General features: G+C 37.4%; 2 protein-coding genes across 7 annotated transcripts in view; one reads left to right on the top strand and one right to left on the bottom strand.

Moving 5' to 3' along the window:
- Positions 1-486: 486 nt before the first annotated feature.
- Positions 487-3,060, top strand: LOC111442633 (40S ribosomal protein S18-like). Its single transcript, XM_023080083.1, has 4 exons — positions 487-611; positions 764-924; positions 2,142-2,330; positions 2,707-3,060. Exons 1-4 carry the CDS (start codon positions 609-611, stop codon positions 2,810-2,812), a joined length of 459 nt encoding a protein of 152 aa, XP_022935851.1. The 5' UTR covers positions 487-608; the 3' UTR covers positions 2,813-3,060.
- A 1,597-nt stretch (positions 3,061-4,657) lies between these two features.
- Positions 4,658-17,678, bottom strand: part of LOC111442632 (protein GIGANTEA-like) — a 34,634-nt gene continuing 21,613 nt past the window's right edge. For 4 of the 6 annotated variants that reach the window (XM_023080079.1, XM_023080080.1, XM_023080082.1 and 1 more), the window contains 9 exons: positions 12,977-13,032; positions 10,194-10,434; positions 9,957-10,107; positions 9,133-9,342; positions 7,457-8,992; positions 6,685-6,753; positions 6,346-6,564; positions 6,163-6,255; positions 4,658-5,168 (listed from right to left, as the gene is read on the bottom strand). In XM_023080079.1, coding sequence (XP_022935847.1) covers positions 4,872-5,168; positions 6,163-6,255; positions 6,346-6,564; positions 6,685-6,753; positions 7,457-8,992; positions 9,133-9,342; positions 9,957-10,107; positions 10,194-10,434; positions 12,977-13,032 — 2,872 coding nt within the window. In that variant the 3' untranslated portion in view covers positions 4,658-4,871. Of the gene's footprint in view, positions 5,169-6,162; positions 6,256-6,345; positions 6,754-7,456; positions 8,993-9,132; positions 9,343-9,956; positions 10,108-10,193; positions 10,435-12,976; positions 13,033-17,678 lie in introns of all 6 variants that reach the window. The other 2 variants (XM_023080077.1, XM_023080078.1) reach the window with 1 other exon arrangement.

The raw sequence follows: 17,678 nt of genomic DNA, 5'->3' as shown, positions 1-17,678 counted from the left end.
AAAAAAAAAAAAAAAAAAAAAAAAAAAAAAAAAAAAAAAAAAAAAAAAAAAAAAAAAAAAAAAAAAAATCTTCGACCTTTTTTTTACATCGATTCAAATTCTTTAACAAGTTCAAAAATATCGTTACCGTATTGTGTGTTAAAAAATACCAATGAAATTCTAAAAGTACACTAACACTCTTAATTTCTATAATAATAATAATTTTTTTAAAAAAATCAATATATGAACGAAAAACCATCTATCGACCATCATTATCTTTAAATTTTTTAATATTATTTTTTAAAATTGATAAATATTTTTAAAGTTTTTAAAAAAATTGGAAACTTTAAAAAATTAAAAATATTTTAAAAAACTTTAAGATAATATTTTTATTCAAATGCAAAAATTTAAAGTTATTTTTATTAATTTAATTTATTAATTCAGCCCAAAATAAAAATAAAGTTTGAAGAGGGTATATTGGTCAATTCAGTTTAGAGGGGAGCCCTAGATTGCTGATAGACAGTATATAAAGCCCTTCTCCACTCTCAGCCAAAGATCTCCCCTGGTTTTCTCGTGCCTTTTCTGCCGCCGGGAATTCTACGAACTCCTTGCTTCTATCTACATTCGCCATGGTAATTCCAGTTTCTTCTCTGCTCTAATTTCCCTCTTGTTCTTCTGTCTACGGTTCTTGAATTCCCTTGATTATTCGTTAGGGTTTTATACTCTTCTCCGAATAATTGATTGTATTGATTTGGCCTTTTTATTTTGTTGCTTTTGTATCTAGTCGCTGGTTGCAAACGAGGATTTTCAGCACATTCTGCGTGTGCTGAACACCAACGTGGATGGGAAGCAGAAGATTATGTTTGCTCTCACTTCAATCAAAGGTATTGGAAGGCGTCTTGCTAACATGGTCTGCAAGAAGGCTGATGTTGACATGAACAAGAGGTATTCGATGCTTTTCCTCTCCCCATTTTCCCTTTTTTGCCGCTTGTCGTCTATCTAGTTTGATGGAAAAATTCGACAATTTGGAGTATTATAAGGATTTCGTTCGTATTTTTAAAATTCTGCATGCTATGAATTTAAGGTGTCAGTTCCTAATATTTTGTAAAGAAATTTAAGCTTTAAGTTTTACATAAAAAAAAACTCAAAGGTGTGAGATATTCGGGAAAAAAGTGGGAGTTCAACATGGGTAATATTTAGGGTTAAATCGTTGAATGATTTGGCATATTTAATGGAGCTTTTCGTCGTCAAAAGAATAATTCTGCTGTGAACTTGTTTTCTGCAGTATATTCTAACATTATCTTTGGGTCAATTACTGTACGATTTAGGATTTTTCTAGTAGTTCGTTCATGTCTGCAGCTGGATTCTGAAAGTAGTATTTTAGTTATTGTGGGAAGAACAAGAAAAAATACAATGAAAACAGAAGGTTGAGTACAGGATCTTGAATCCTTGAGTCTTCCACAGAAAAAACTTCTGCCAGAATTAGGATGTCAAAATACTAGTGAACTTTTTGAGTCTTCTGGTTGACGGATAAAAGGATTACCATTCTGATCTGAGTTATATAAAAGGATGAAAAAAGAAAAGAAATATGTACTGCAACTAGATTCTTAGGTGCTGGAATTATCTTCTGCAGCTTCTTTCTGCCTTTGATAATTTAATGCCATATATTTACCATGCTTACCTGGGTCTGATAAGAGAGCAATGCACGCACAGATGGCTGCTATTCTCTTTTGATGTGTAGCTTTCATCAGAGTAAAGCTGTATCTTCTAATAATAAAACTGGCAGCAACCCGAATACCAACTCACCAACTCCACGGTGAATGACCATAGGTACTAAGCACCTAAATACAGCATGACCTTATAGCTTAATCTAAATATTGTCCCAAAGATTATAGCCAACTAACAGTATAAACCGAGTGCCTTTATTTCACTGAATGAAATGTGGACAAAATCTTAGTGACGACTTCAAGTTAATTGCCAATAATCAGGACATGACTGAATTCAAACACAGTTCTTCCTCTGTGACATCGACTGAAATATTATGGAGAGAATGCAAATTTCATCATATGCCATAGAGGGTGTTACAATTTAGAGTTCGGGGAAAAACTCAAGTGGCTTGTCTGATATACATCTTTGTTTTCATTTGTTATTTTTGCTAACAGGGCTGGTGAACTAACTGCTGCTGAGTTGGACAATCTCATGGTGGTGGTTGCCAATCCACGACAATTTAAAATTCCTGACTGGTTTTTGAATCGGCAGAAGGACTACAAGGATGGGAAATACTCTCAAGTAGTTTCAAATGCATTGGATATGAAGTTGAGAGATGATTTGGAGCGGTTGAAGAAGATCAGGTAACATCTGTTTTTGTTGTTATATCAACATGCACAGTTCTTTAATTTAACATAAATAAGATAAATGAGGGCAGAACATATCTCTGCAAACCATTATCAGAACTCGATTCAAAACAATTATAAAGTTTTGATCTACTAAGCAGCTATTAGGTACAATGTTAAAGAAATGCCCCAATAATCCCCTCAAGTACAATAAAATTCTGATAAAGATCTGTTTCGGAAATTTATAGTCCTCATGAAGCCCTATACTCACTCCATGCACTGTGTTGATTCTGGACAATATTCTTAGAAGTGTTTCATCCTGGGACATCAAGCCCTACTCCTTGCATCATGTACATTTGTAGTTCACGATTAATCTTTGGTACGTCGAATGCAGAAACCACCGAGGTCTAAGGCACTATTGGGGCCTCCGAGTCCGTGGTCAGCACACTAAGACCACTGGTCGCCGAGGTAAAACTGTTGGTGTCTCCAAGAAGCGTTGAGCGTATCCATGTTTTTATGATCGAGTTAAGTATGTGGTTGTTGGGCAAATCAAGTTCTTTGGCCTTTTAGTTGAACATTTGAGCTGTTGTACTTTTTGGAATTTTTATTTGGGATATGGTATTTTTGTTCAATTTTACCCCCTTTTTCTTCTGTCTTTTAGGCTAGACAATGAAGGTTAATAGTGGCAAATGGCGAAACTTTTTTATTTATAGAATTCTTGTTTGTTACCATCAAATTTTGCTTGAAATCAGTGTGCATTTTAATTGGCTTGAGAAAGTTTTTTTTTTCTTTAAAAAAATATACAGGATTATTGTGCATTAAATTTTTGGTATCATTTACTATGGTTAGTTTTAAAGTTTTAAAGTTTTAATCAAATCTAGTCTTTTCTAACAATTTCAACATGTCAAAGTGCATATAACTTAAAAGATTGGGGGAAACAAATCTAATACCTCTTAAATCATTTGAGTTAGAGTTCAAATTTGAATTTTAGATAAAAATTGTATGAGATACGTGACAACATAGAGTTCTCAATGGTCATTGAGTTGATGTGGTAACAGAGTTGATGTGGTTAAAATATGAGCGAACACCAAATCCTTCTAGAGCCCAAACCTCCATTTCTCCCACCCGTTGTCCGCCTTGCTTGGCCCTTCCTCTAAGGGGTTGTTGTGTAACAAGTGCATAATGTCCACTGGAACGTCCGTGACTGAAAATCCACATTTTTTTTTTCAATAGAAAAAGAAAGTATAGTTTTTCGGTTTTTAGTTTTCATGACATTAAATTACACTATTGATATTGGTGAAACCTCATATTAGTCGAAGAAAACAGATGTTAGCAAAGTGAATCTTGAAGGAGAGGGATTGTGAGATCTCACATTAGTTGGAAGGGAACAAAGCATGTTAGCAAAGTGAATCTTGAAGGAGAGGGATTGTGAGATCTCACATTAGTTGGAAGGGAACAAAGCATATAAGGGTGATTGTGAGATCTCACATTAGTTGGAAGGGAACAAAGCATATAAGGGTGTGAAAACATCTTCCAAAAAACCCCAAAAACTCTCTGTCAAACATGTTTTAAAAAAGACTATTTGTGAGCGGGGACGCTCACTATTATTTTTTTATTCTATGCAGCACTAAGAGCTTCTCCAGCTCGCTTACTCGTGTATATATATACATATTCGTTGAAGATTTTTGTAGGATAGTCAAGCGGCAATTTAGATAGCAAACAATCTTGTGCACATAAAAAAAAAAATAGATCTTCATTTTATATCTAAGTTTAACGGTAGCAAAGTGGGAAAGTAAACTATATCCCTTTTGGCCATCGATGGTAGTTGCAACCTAAGCCCACTACTAGCAGATATTATCCTCTTTGAGTTTTCTCTTTATCCCACATCGGTTTAGGAGGAGAACGAAACATTTTTTTTTATAAGGGTATCGAAACCTCTCTAGCAGACACATTTTAAATACTTTGAAAGGAAGTCCAAAAAGAAAAGTCTAAAAAAGATAGTATCTGTTAGCGGTGAGCTTGAGCTTTTACAAATGGTATCAAAACCAAACATCAAGCGATGTGCCAGTAAAGAGGGCAGTTGAGCCCTGAAGGAGGTGGGGGACATGAGGCGGTGTGCCAGCTAGGACGCTAGGCCCTAAAGGGGGTAGATTGTGAGATCCCACATTAGTTGGGGAGGAGAACAAAACATTTTTTACAAAGATGTAGAAACCTCTCCCTAGTAGACGTGTTTTAAAAACCTCAAGGAGAAGCCCGAAAGAAAAAGCCGAAACAGGAATGCACCCATAAATAATACCTGGAATGAAACAACAGGGAGGTAGGAACTTTTCTACGTCCAGGAGAAAATAATTGAACACACAATAAGGCCTTATAAAATGTCTTAACTGTCTCACTATGCACAAACATCTTGGTGAGAGGATATGTAAACAGGACCAAACAAGGAATTATTGGATAAAAATAATCTATGGTATCAGATAAGAAACATAGCGTAAATCGTCTCCGCAAACTCGTATACTTCAACATCGTTACAATAACGAACAACCTAAGCTTATACCGACGTCATAGGGGAATAGAGCAGCCTAATTCCTCGGCAGCAGCTTGAAGAGACTGAGTTGATAGTCCAGTTGCAAGTTGATTATGAACTTCCCATCCCAAGCACTTCTCAATATCTGTTTTCCAGTCAATGAAACCTGAACTGAAATACTGATAAGAGGGATAAATGCCATTTATGTTTCCCGATTTTGAACTAGAATTTATCGAGCTGGTGTGCAGAATATCCCGAAGAACCGATGTGCTTAAGGCTCGGACGTGCGCACTTGGATGAGATAGGCATCGAACAGTAGCTGGTAGACGACACTACGAACACAAACAACATACATTGGCAAAAGGTACTTTCACAGACATTGGGAAAAATAAGAGATCATGTTTGCTTCTTTTCAGAGCATCACAATTTTTTTTGATATTCAGCAGAGGCCGGAGTAGCTTGTACACTAATCTCACAGAGAGTAGCTTTGCCCAGCCTTACTAATTTTGATTACTAAAGAAATTCAGGTAAGATCCCCCGTCGGTTGGAGAGAAGAATGAAACACCCTTTATAAGGGTGTGGAAACCTCTACCTAGCCGATGCGTTTTAAAAACATTGAGGGAAAGCCCATAAGGAAAAGTTTAGAGGACAATATCTACTCACGGTGGACTTGAGCTGTTACAAATGGTATTAGAGCTAGATACCGGGCGATGTGTCAACAAGGACGCTGAGTCCCGAAGGGAGTGGACATGAGGCGGTATGCCAGCAAGAACTCTGGGCCCCAAATGAGGGTGAATTTGGTAAGAGGTTTCACATCGATTGGAGAAAGGGACGAGTGCCAGCAAGGACACTAGGCCCTGAAGAGGGGATGAATTGCGAGATCCCACTTCGGTTGGGGAGGAGAACGAAACACCCTTTATAAGAGTGTAGAAACCTCTCCCTAGCAAACGCGTTTTAAAAACTTTGAGGGAAAGCCCGAAAGGGAAAGCTCAAAGAGGACAATATCTACTAGCGGTGGGCTTGAGCCATTACAAATGGAATCAAAGCCAAACACCGAGCGATATGTCATCAAGGAGGCTGAGTCCTGAAGGGAGAGGACACGTGGCAATGTGCCAGCAAGGACACTGGGCCTCGAAGGGGGTGAATTTGGTGGAGGGTCCCACATCGATTGGAGAAAGGAACGAATGCCAACGAGGATGCTGGACTCTGAAGGGTCGTGGATTGTGAGACCCCACATCGATTAGGAAGGAGAACCAAACACCCATCTTTATAAAAGTGTACATAAACAAATTGCATAACTCGATTACTTTGGACTATGTATATTACCTTTAAGAGATTGGAAAGGCCATCAGCAATTGACAGTCCAGATTCTCCCCACTCCAGTACAGGCTTAACTGCTCTAGCAGTCGCTTCCAATAGCTGTGCTTCCATAAGAAGTAGACAACATTGGCCTATAATTAGTAAGCTTGAAAACAAACAACATTTACATAAACTTAACTGCATTGTTACCTCTAGTTGTGGCAAAGTACAGGCTTCACCATCTACAAGCATGCCATCTGTGGCACGCAACAGTAGATCTAACGCACTCGCCAATACGACCAGCGATTCTGGAGTATCGTGATTTCTCATTAGCTCAACTATGAGTTTGATGATCCGCTGGTTGATTCTCCACATCTTCTGACCTTGATCATCGTCTTTTGCAATCCAAGGTTGCAACTGCCTCTCCGCCTGACAAGCACAGAAGGCCATGAAAATGACTAAACACATGAAGTATATGATCATGAACAATAACACTAGAAGATTAGCAAATGAGTTCTGGAATAAAAAAACTGGTAAAGAAATGTAGACCTGAAGGACAATTGCTGTAGCTGCTTTAGCTGGGGAAGCTGATACCACGTTGCATAATGCATCAACTACCTATTTAATAGAAACAGTGCAATTCAATAGATATTTAACATTCAACAGCTAAGCCCCGTTTGGCATTCCATGTTGAGCCTTCAGGTTTTTGTACTTCAGAGAAGGAGTTGAGCCTCGATTAAGGGGAGGTTGTTCGAGGGCTCCACCGTAGGCCTCAGGGGGAGGCTCTATTGTGTACTTTGTTCAAGGGGAGGATTGTTGGGAGGGAGTCCCACATTGGCTAATTTAGGGAATGATCATGGGTTTATAGGTAAGGAATGCATCTCCATTGGTACGAGGCCTTTTGGGAAAGCCCAAACAAAGCCATGAGAGCTTATGCTCAAAGTGGACAATATTGTACCATTGTGGAGAGTTGTGGTTTCTAACTTCAGAGAAGGAGTTGAGCCTCGATTAAGGGGAGGCTGTTCGAGGGCTCCACCGTAGGCCTCAGGGGGAGGCTCTATAGTGTACTTTGTTCAAGGGGAGGATTGTTGGGAGGGAGTCCCACATTGGCTAATTTAGAGAATGATCATGGGTTTATAAGTAAGGAATGCATCTCCATTGGTATGAGGCCTTTTAGGGAAGCCCAAACAAAGCTATGAGAGCTTATGCTCAAAGTGGACAATATCGTACAATTGTGGAGAGTTGTGGTTCCTAACATGAGAGTTGTATTCTTCGGATATAGAAGATAAAACCAAAGGAGAAGAGCGTTGTACGAACTTACCTGTCTCCATCCTTGCTGCGCTGAAGTGCTCTCCACGCTCGGTTGAGTTTCTGGAGCTGTAATCAACTTATGCCACAGTAGAGAAATAACAGAGAAACATAATTCTTGTTTCTCAGCAAGCACTGATCTTAAGAGAACTTGTGCACAACAGTTGAATCCTATCTGCCTCTCCATTGTGAGTAAGTTGGCTAAATCAGAAGCATCAATCGAGAAGCTTGCTAAACCTTTCCCTAAAGTATTTCCCAACTCTTCATTTGAATTTGATGTTCTCTCGAACACAAGCTTAGTTTCCGAAGGGGTCGAATTGTCACACTTTTGAACAGATTGTCCAGGATGAAAGCAGGTACTGTCTTCACATTGAATTTGTTTTTTTCCGTTTAAACCAACGAGAGATTTCTTCCATTTCGGTACTCGTATTAAATTTGCTTCTAAAGGTTCAGCTTTGTTAACAATGGAAGCAACTGCTTTGCTGTGTATATCTATCAGATTGTACAGTGATGATGCTCTGGTGTAAATCTCGTCGTCCCACTTGCATCGCATCAGGATAGAGAGAGCGTGCATGCAAGCCTTTGATCGTCTAAAGAGTTCTGAAACATGAGCTGCAACCATGGCTGCAGCAACTATCTCGTTTGAACTATAACTCCATGAAGTTCCCACAGAAGATGGCTTTAAAGAAAAAAGTGCTTCTAAGATGGCCAAAATTCGATGCGTGTGGCATACTGCTGAGCTAACGCTATTCTGAAGCTCGGTCGAAGTGCCGTTTACTTTTACCAGTTTTATTACATCCTGTAAATTTGTAGTGTTTAAATGATCACTTCCCCTAGCAGCAAAGGGAAATAACTGGAGCTCACAAGCAAGAGCACAAACAGCAGCCAGGACGTAAGAATCGAACGCAGAAACAGGACCTTGCTTTTTAGTCTTTCTCCTTCTTATTCCTGTATGGTTCTCGGGTACCGCTTGCAAGTCCTCAACCCTTTCATCAATACTTTGTTCACGTCTGAATTTCTTGCTTTCATTGGATTGAGCTTCATGACTAACACAAACAGTCAATACGACAAAAAGTAGGCGTGAAGCGAGCTCCACAGAAGCACATGATTCTAAGAAGAGCGAGTGGACCATGGTTCGAAGCTCTGTGACAGCGAGATTTTTAGAAGCAGAACCAAAGCTGGAAAAGTATCTTGTTTTTCTAGTTTGTTCCTTGGGAGACTCGGACGGAAACGTTCTTTGAAGAACTGATTCGACAGTAGCAACAAATATCTTCATCAGACATGCTTCGGATGGGCTACCTCGTGGAAGATATTCAAGAACCTTAAGGAGAGGAATGTATAAATTCCATGATAATATGGGAGGTTGCAATGGTGTTGCAACTATGATTTCAGGGAGGTCAACTACATCGGAACTTAACGGAATCAAGCCATAAGCAGCTTCCCAGATGGTACAAATTCTCCATTCAACTTCAGGGCCATGTGCACAAAGCATCGACGCAATTCCTTGAGCAGTAGCTTCAGTTGTAGCTTCCGCTGCAGGCACTTCGATCTGATACAAGTATACAGATGATATTTGGAGTTGTTAGAGTCGAAAACAAGACGACATTCGAAGACCGTAATTCATTAGTTCTATCAAGAAGCTAGAAGCATAGCTTATACAGAGAGTATCATGTGCTATAAAGTCCATACCTGTTCCCTGTATGATGAATCATAGCCACCCAAAGATTCATATTGAACATCACTTCCCTCAACTTGTCGTAGCGGTGGAAAAAGCAATGCGGGTTGGGACAGTATGCGAAACAGCAAGGCTGCTGCAGCATCAGCAGCAATACCAGCTCTCATGGACATTGCAGTGCCAATGGCACGCAAGAAATGTAAATGCATCCAGTTTCTAGGAAGCTGCATTAATGGGAAAATAAGAATTGATTCTTACCAAGAACAGAATGTAGGGAGATACAGTATAGTCCCATTCCTAGAATAGAAGAAGAAATACCAAATGGTGAAACTTTTAAATGAACTAAACCAAACCAAACCTCAAACCAAATCAGCCCATTTGTAACCAAACCAAACCCAACAAAACCGAACTAGATTTGAAAGGGGACATGACAACCACAAACATCCAAGCAAAAATATTTCAAACCCATGACAACCACGAACAATGCTGAGGCGTCAAACCCGTGCATCAGGAAAGGTGCAATAGTGAGGTATAGATTGAATGTAAGCAATAACTGACAACGAAAGCATGGGGTTGTATCATATCAGTGAGGTATCGATTGACTATGAGAAATATCTGTTTGCTAATGAGTCAATGCAATTACATCATATATTATAGCTATTTAATTGTTAGTTAGGCACCAAAGGAGCATTTGTCTGATCATTCTACTGATATGAACTAATATGAGAAAAATATTGTCAAACTACGAAGAAACGATTGCACAGTACCATAAATTTAAATAAAATTCATGAATGGCGTAACCGACATGCCTTACTGCATAGTATAGTATCCAACTTACCCTAATGCCAGTTGCATACTCTTCAGCAGCTCGAAGAAGCTCTACAAGCTGTACAGCTGCATCGAGTGCATCTGGAGCCCAAGATGGAGGTGCTTCTAAGAGTCCAAGAAGAAGCCTTTGGGTAGCACTGGGAGTAGCAATGGCATAATATCTGTGCTGGGGAGGAAAATTTGAATAAGAAGAACCAGCATAAAGGATTTGAAATTTGTTTCTCTTTGAAGGTTTAGACAAGCTAACCTATGGAATAAGCGTGCATATGGCTCAAGAGCTGGTAGCCCAGCAACTAAATGTTCATCTAAAGCTGTTGTGGGGGGAGGAAGAAGAAGCGCAGGAACAGCAGCTGCTGTTAGAGTTGCCGTCTCATACCGAGAAACTTCTTCATCGCAAACACTCAATATGACTCCAGCACCATTTGCAACGGCCCATCTTGGAGTTGATGGTATAAGCTGAGGGTGTTTTCCAGATCCACGAGAAGAAGCTATAAACAAGAAAGCCTGCTCGGTAATATCCTTGCTTTAAGGATGAAAATGAAACACATCTTCTACTAAACAACATTAACACAGTTAAAAGGCTTATAATTAAAGATTACAAAGGGATACAAAAAGAAACGGTTAAACGGGTGGCCAGATACTTTCCAAAAGATTAAACTTTCCAAAAATTCAATCAGCAAAACAGGAGATATACGAGTGAAAGCTTCGGAAACCACTTGAATAAAATTGAGCCACGAAAGCAGCTGGAACACCTCATCATAAGAGGAAGACAGCATTAGTCAATCCAGGAGAGAAGCATGAATGAACTAGAAACCAGCCAGAAGATCAAACTACGGAAGACTAGAAGAAGCCAATAAATTCCAAATAACCACAGTTAATGCTGAATTCAACCCATCCTTTTGGGAAAAATCAATAAAACCAGAAAAAGAATCTAACGAAACCTTAATCTTTTGGGATTGAAGAATAAATAACTAAAATATGATAAATCTAACTTTCCAAAAGATATTAGGAGAATGACTTTGACCTTCATTTTGAACACTCCCCTCAAGATGAGTTGGATGTATATGAAAAAGAAACCTACTCTTTATTCCGATCTTAAAAATTAGGTCTTGTAAAAAGTTTGGTGGGAATATCTCTGATTTGTTGCTTGGTAGATACATACTTGACTTGACTTTTTCTTAAATAAAATGTCGATCAATTTCAACATGTTTATCCTATCATGATGAACTAAATTCTTTGGAAGGCAGATAGAACATTGAAAATATGTAAGACGAGATTAGTAGCTAAGGGATACACTCAAACTTACCGTATGGATTACCAAGAAGATGAACACGGTAAGAATATTGTTATCCTTGGCTGTCATCTTAAATTGGCAGCTTTCACAGTATGATGTGAAGAATGCGTTCCCTCTAGGATTGGAAAACTCAAAAGGTTGCCGATTGAGAAAGGCCCTATATGGACTAAAAAAATCACCAAGGGCATGGTTTGGAAGATTCAGAAAGGTAATGAAAGACTGTGGGTATAAACAAAGTCAAGGAGATCACACTTTCTTTATCAAGCACTTAGAATCAAGAGGAGTTACAATATTTCTAATGTATGTGGATGACATCATAGTCACTGGACTGGAGATAATGAAGAAGAAAAAATTGAACATAGAAGAAAATTGATGATAGACTCTTGAGATCAAAGAACCTGAAAGGGTAAAGTACTTTTCCAACATTGAAGTAGCATAGTGCATTTTCATATCACAATAGAAATATATGATGTGTTTATGGATGGAAACAGGGAAAAACAGATGTAAACTTGCACTAACACCAATGGATCCACATCAGAACATGGGAGAGTCAAAAGAAGAACCTGAACAGAGAAATGTACTAGAAGCTAGTGGGGAGGCTCATGTATCTATCTCACTAGTAATTAGCTAATTCATGCATGATCTGTGGGAGATTCACCTTAAGGAAACATACAGAATGCTGCATTACCTGAAAGGGACTTTATAAAAAGAATTTTATTCAAACGGAAAATTTCATTACATCGGAAGCTTACACCGATCCTAACCATTCTATATCAATTGTGGATAGAAAATCTACTACGGAGCATTGTACTTTTCATAGAGGTAATTTGTTAACACAGAGGAGTAAAAAGCAAAATATGGTGGCTAGATCATCTTCCAAATCAAAATTTTGAGATATTGCACAAGGGTTATGTGAACTCTTATGATTGAAGATAATCCTTATGAATTGTAGATTAAGAGAGAAAGTCCGATAAAATTGTACTGCGATAACAAATCAACTATAGTATTGTATATGATCTTCTACAACATGATAGGACAAAGCATATTAAAATTGATCGACATTTTATCAAGGAAAAATTAGAGAAGGGGATAGTATGCACTAGTTATGTGCCCTCACAGCTTCAACTAGTAGATATACTAACAAAAAAAAACTTCACAACTCATTTCCTCCCTAATCAATATTGATTTTCCTTTGTTGGACCTTCGACAAATTTTCAAGCCCACAAGCGGGAGAAAGGTGTTAAAATATTGATATAATTAAACTTATGCTAACATCTTAAGCTTTTGGGTTGATGGGTGATCTAACGAACATACTTTTGACAAGCTAGCGAACGAAGATATTTTTAGACCATGTTGAAGAGTTGTTTTATTTTTTGTAAATATTAGCTGCAGATACCTTTTTTAACCGTAATAATTTATTATTCACATTGTTTTTATTCTTCTTCTTCCCCTTTTGTTGTAGCTCTTTCTCTCTTTCTCCTATACAACGGAACTATGTAGAACCATGTAGACATGTACTACTTACATTGGGATCACGATCAGAGCACAAATATTTTATTCCCTCTAAATTAAGACACATTTCGTAAGCGTGTAGCTTATGGTGCTTCCTTCCCGGCCTACTACCTACTATGTATGCCTTTTACGACTTATTTTCAAAACATAGATAAGCTGCAATTCCGTTGCATCAAGTGAAATACCACTTCATAGTTCGACATTTAAGTAAGATGTTCACAAACCTGATGTGGGTGGCCTGAGCTCTCCAGCAGCATATTTACCCATAACACCACTGCACCTGTTTATGTGTAAAAATGTTATTCAATAAGAAACAATTTCATAGATAACATAAATTACAAACGGAAAAGTCAAGCACCTAACCGAAAGGGGATTTCAAAAGGCTCTTTCAACTTCATAAGAGAATCAATACCAAAATTGCTTGAAAGAGAGACAAGTTACACCAAGAAAGCCATAAAGCATGGAGTATTTGTCTTTCTTGCAAAAAAGACAACCCTAGGAACATTGAACTAAATTGTTCGATGTGATCGTCATATTGTGGTTGTCATCTTCTAAATCCTTGAATGTATGGTTAAACCATACTTTTTACGTTCTGTCCTACATCGAACTATATAGAACCACCAACCACATTATTATCCTATCTGCCTCAAATAATTTCTCCTCACCTAGAGCTGAAACACACAAATAGAGTCATGTTTATTATCTCCCAACTAAGGAAAATACAGGTTAGATCTCTTAAGAGAATTGAGAAACTAGAATGAATGGTTCTAAGCCATTTGAGCACCTATAGATGTAAATACAAAACTTGGAGCTAATATTTACAGAACTTCCGGGCAAATCTTCACGGATAAGTAGTTGATTGGGGGAGATATTAGCAACTAGCTGGAAACGCATTTAACTCATACTTGTCCAGATATTAGCTTTGCTATTAGTGTGGCAAGTCAATTTCTGAACAATTTTTCTAGAAGCAGCAAATAGAATATTAAGATATCTCGAGCATGACCAGAGAAAGAGCCTCCAGTTCAAAAGACTACAAACCAAGTCGGGAAGTGTACACTTACACAAATGGGCAAAATCATAAGAGCGCAAATCGACTGCATTACTTGGAGATTTCTTCAGCAAAACTTTTGATGTATTAAGGCTTCCATTAATCATAATCGATAAACGAATGTTTATTCTCTTTGAATTCTAAGACTTCCATATGAAAAAGTTCTTTCTGCATTGGCGATGAAGATCCGAAATGCTGAGATAATGATTTCACTGAAAAAATACCATCAGAATCAAGAGACCATATACATCAACTTCCTCATCCCTAAGAGACCTTCAAAAAGAAACATTTCACGCACCTATTCGAGCATCCCAATGGTCTGAAACCGATCCTTTTGGTGATTAAATAGCAAACCGTCGAGGAAAACATTTTAATGGGGAATTGTTCAGACATACATCTTACCCAGAAAGTATCCTTCTACCATGAAGGAATTGAACTGCTGCCACAGAATATTCATCCATGAGCTTCTAAGACTAGGATCTTTTCGGATTCACAAATTCGAACCAAAAGTAGAAGAGGTATAAATACTAATAATGATCTTTCTCCAAAAAGAATGAGGTTCATTCATAAACCGCCAACCCCATTTGCTAAAAAAGCAGTGTTTCTGTTTTTCAAAGCTCCAATTCCATGTCCACCATCCAACTGAGCCATTGTAACAAGTCTCCATTTAATCAGGTGCTTTATTTTCACACTGATTCGATGAAGGCATTAGAAATAATGACAAATTATATAATGGAATGCTTGATAATATTGAAGAACAAAGAGTTAAGCCCCCACCTCTAGATAATAAGTTTCGTTTCCACCTATCAATCTTCTGAACTTTGTCACTAACCGATTGCCAAAAGGAATCTTTTTTGGGATGTCCACCAAGGGGAAGACCCAAATAAATATTTGGCAGAACTTCAATTTCATAATTCAACCTTGAGGCAAATTGGCATGCCTTTGAGTCTTGATGATTCCATATAGAGCCGATTTCCCCATTTTATGTCCAAACCCGAACACCATTCAAAAAATTCAACAAATTGAATTAAATTGTCGTAACACCCCATCGTCATCCTTGCAAAATAAAAGTGTTGTTTGCAAATTGGAGAACTAAAACTTAATATCGTCTCGGCCAACTTGAAACTCATCATGACTCCCATTGGAGTAAACATTGTCAATTAATGGTTTGAAACCTCTTCACTGACGATTGAAGAAATGATGATAAGGATCATGGTGTTCCAAATGTTCCAACTGGACCTATTACACGATTGAAGGCCAAGAAGATTCAACAAACATTCATTCTTCATCTACAAAATTGGATAAGCTTGGTTTAACCATTATTTCATGTATCACAAGCTGATTCGATTGAGTAAGGACCATTTCGAGCTTCAGAAGTGAATATTTGCATAGTTGAAGTAGTGGATGAAGTTGCTATAAATTGCACTTGATTCATAAGTTGTTAGAAAACTTTATTTATTATTTTTAATTACATAATTTCTTGTTGTGGGAAAAGGGTGGGAGGTTACTTGACAAAGTGACTTGATTGGAAGAGTGCGTGTCCGCCGAATCAATCTCCTAGATATCTCTCTGATCTATCAGGGGGGTGGGAGTAAATTATGGCCACTAACTTATTTAGTGAGCATTTGAATAGTTGAAAGTTTCTTTTGTGAGAGACTATAAATACCTACAAATTACTTTGTAAAAGACAGATTTTTGGATGGATGAAGTTTAGCTCTCAAATTGAGACTTTCACCCTTAGAAATTTGAACACCATTTTTGTCATTTCTAAGTTTCATGCCATTTTTGTAGTAGATTGCATCTAAGTCATTCAATCAAGCCTTGATCAAGTTTGATTGTGGAGTGACTCAATTTAGAACAAGGTTCCAAATCTTAATTCTAGATCTTTGATCTTAAGAAATAATCTAATTCTAGCCTTGTCTCTTGGTTGGTCCGAATTTTGTACAAGGAGATGTTAATTTCATTGATTCAAGGGTTCTTGCTTCAACAAAAGCTTTGATTGTGTTAATTTCTTTGATTCAAGGGTTCTTGCTTCAACAAAAGCTTTGATCGTGTTAATTTCTTTGATTCAAGAGTTCTTTAATACAAGGAATGAAAAACGAACTTGATCAAAGATTCGGATCAACCAAGAGATAAGGCTAGAATTAGATTACTTCTTAAGATCAAAGATCTAGAATCAAGATTTAGAACCTTGTTCTAAATTGAGTTACTCCACAATCGAACTTGATCAAGGCTTGATTGAATGGCTCTGATGCAATCCACAATCGAACTTGATCAAAACTTGATTGAATGGCTCTGATGCAATTTACCACTAGAATTGCATGAAACTTAGAAATGCCAAAAATGATACTCAAATTTATAAGGGTGAAAGTCTCAATTTGAGAGCTAAATTTCATTCATCCAAAAGTCTTATCTTTTACAAAGTAATTTGTGGGTATTTATAGTCTCTCATAAAAGAAACTTTCAACTATTCAAATGCTCACTAAATAAGTTAGTGGCCATAATTTACTCCTACTCCCTTTAAATCTCCACAAAAAAAAAGAAGTCACTTTGACAAGTAACTTCCCACCCTTTTCCCATTCCAAGAAATTATGAAATTAAAAATAATAAATAAAGTTTTCTAACAACTTATCAATCAAGTGCAATTTATAGCAACTTTATCCGCTACTTCAACTATGCAAATATTCACTTCCAAAGCTCCAAATGGTCCTTCCTCAATTGAATTAGCTTGTAACACATGAAATAATGGTTGAATCGAGCCTATCCAATTTTGTAAGTGAAGAATGAATGCTTGTTGAATCTTCTTGGCCTTAGATCATGTAATAGGTCCAGTTGAAACATTTGCAACACCGTGATCCTTATCAAATGACCTTTCTGTAGTATAAAAGACACATATACCTCTCTAAAAATTAATATGAAAACCAAGCAAGATAATTTACACTTGCAACATGGTATCACAACCATTCTCTTTTAGGAGTTTTGATTAATTAACGTAGTCTTCGTAGTTACCAATATTCTACCTTGACTAAATTTATTTAGAGCCTTCATAACTATCGATCTTCCACCTAGACCAAATTTATTCGAATCCTTCATAGCTATTGATCTTCCACCTTGTACAAATTTCATTCGGAGCCTTCATAGCTACCGTCCACCTTTGAAATATGTTCCAGAATTCTATTAGCTTATCACATGAAAAGAGTATTCACACCAGGAAGGCTACAACATTAGCATTAGCATTCCCAGCTTCATTCACTACAAGTGCAACAGCAAGCCAACTATCAATCCATTCATCCATCAACCTAACATACTCGTATATCTTTTCTCATTAGTCAAAATAAAAACTCTACCCCTTTTCATTTGATTCATAGTGATATATGAGAACCCTCATCTATTCTTAGTATTTCTTGTGCTCGTGCTTTATCACATTAATTGATAATTGTACTCGGATTACGTGACTATTCCTTCCCAAACAAAAATAAGATGTATGTAATGTTATTAATGTCTTCCACTCAAGGATTTAGACACAATTTAGAGTCAATCGAAACATTTTGAACGGACAATGCTAGAGAATATTTTAATCAAACCTCACTCTCAAATTTATTTTTGGTCTCAAGTCACTATCCATAATTCTTTGTCTGTGATTACACCACTGCAAAATGGAATGACCGAAAGGGAAAATGGACACCTTTTAAACACAACTCGAGTATTGCTTTTCATAGAAACATGCCAAAAACTTATTGAGAGAGACATTTCTTATTGCAACTCACATGAATCATCTCTATCTCATGTCCTAAATAATTAAGCCCAATAGAAGTTGTCAACCAATTTCATCCTCGCTTTCGAACATCAAATGATCTCACACCCTGCATATTTGCGTG

Source organism: Cucurbita moschata, unplaced genomic scaffold (genome assembly GCF_002738365.1).
Source record: "Cucurbita moschata cultivar Rifu unplaced genomic scaffold, Cmos_1.0 Cmo_Scf00005, whole genome shotgun sequence".
Taxonomy (NCBI): Eukaryota; Viridiplantae; Streptophyta; class Magnoliopsida; order Cucurbitales; family Cucurbitaceae; genus Cucurbita; species Cucurbita moschata.
This window is presented reverse-complemented; position numbering and strand designations above follow the sequence as displayed.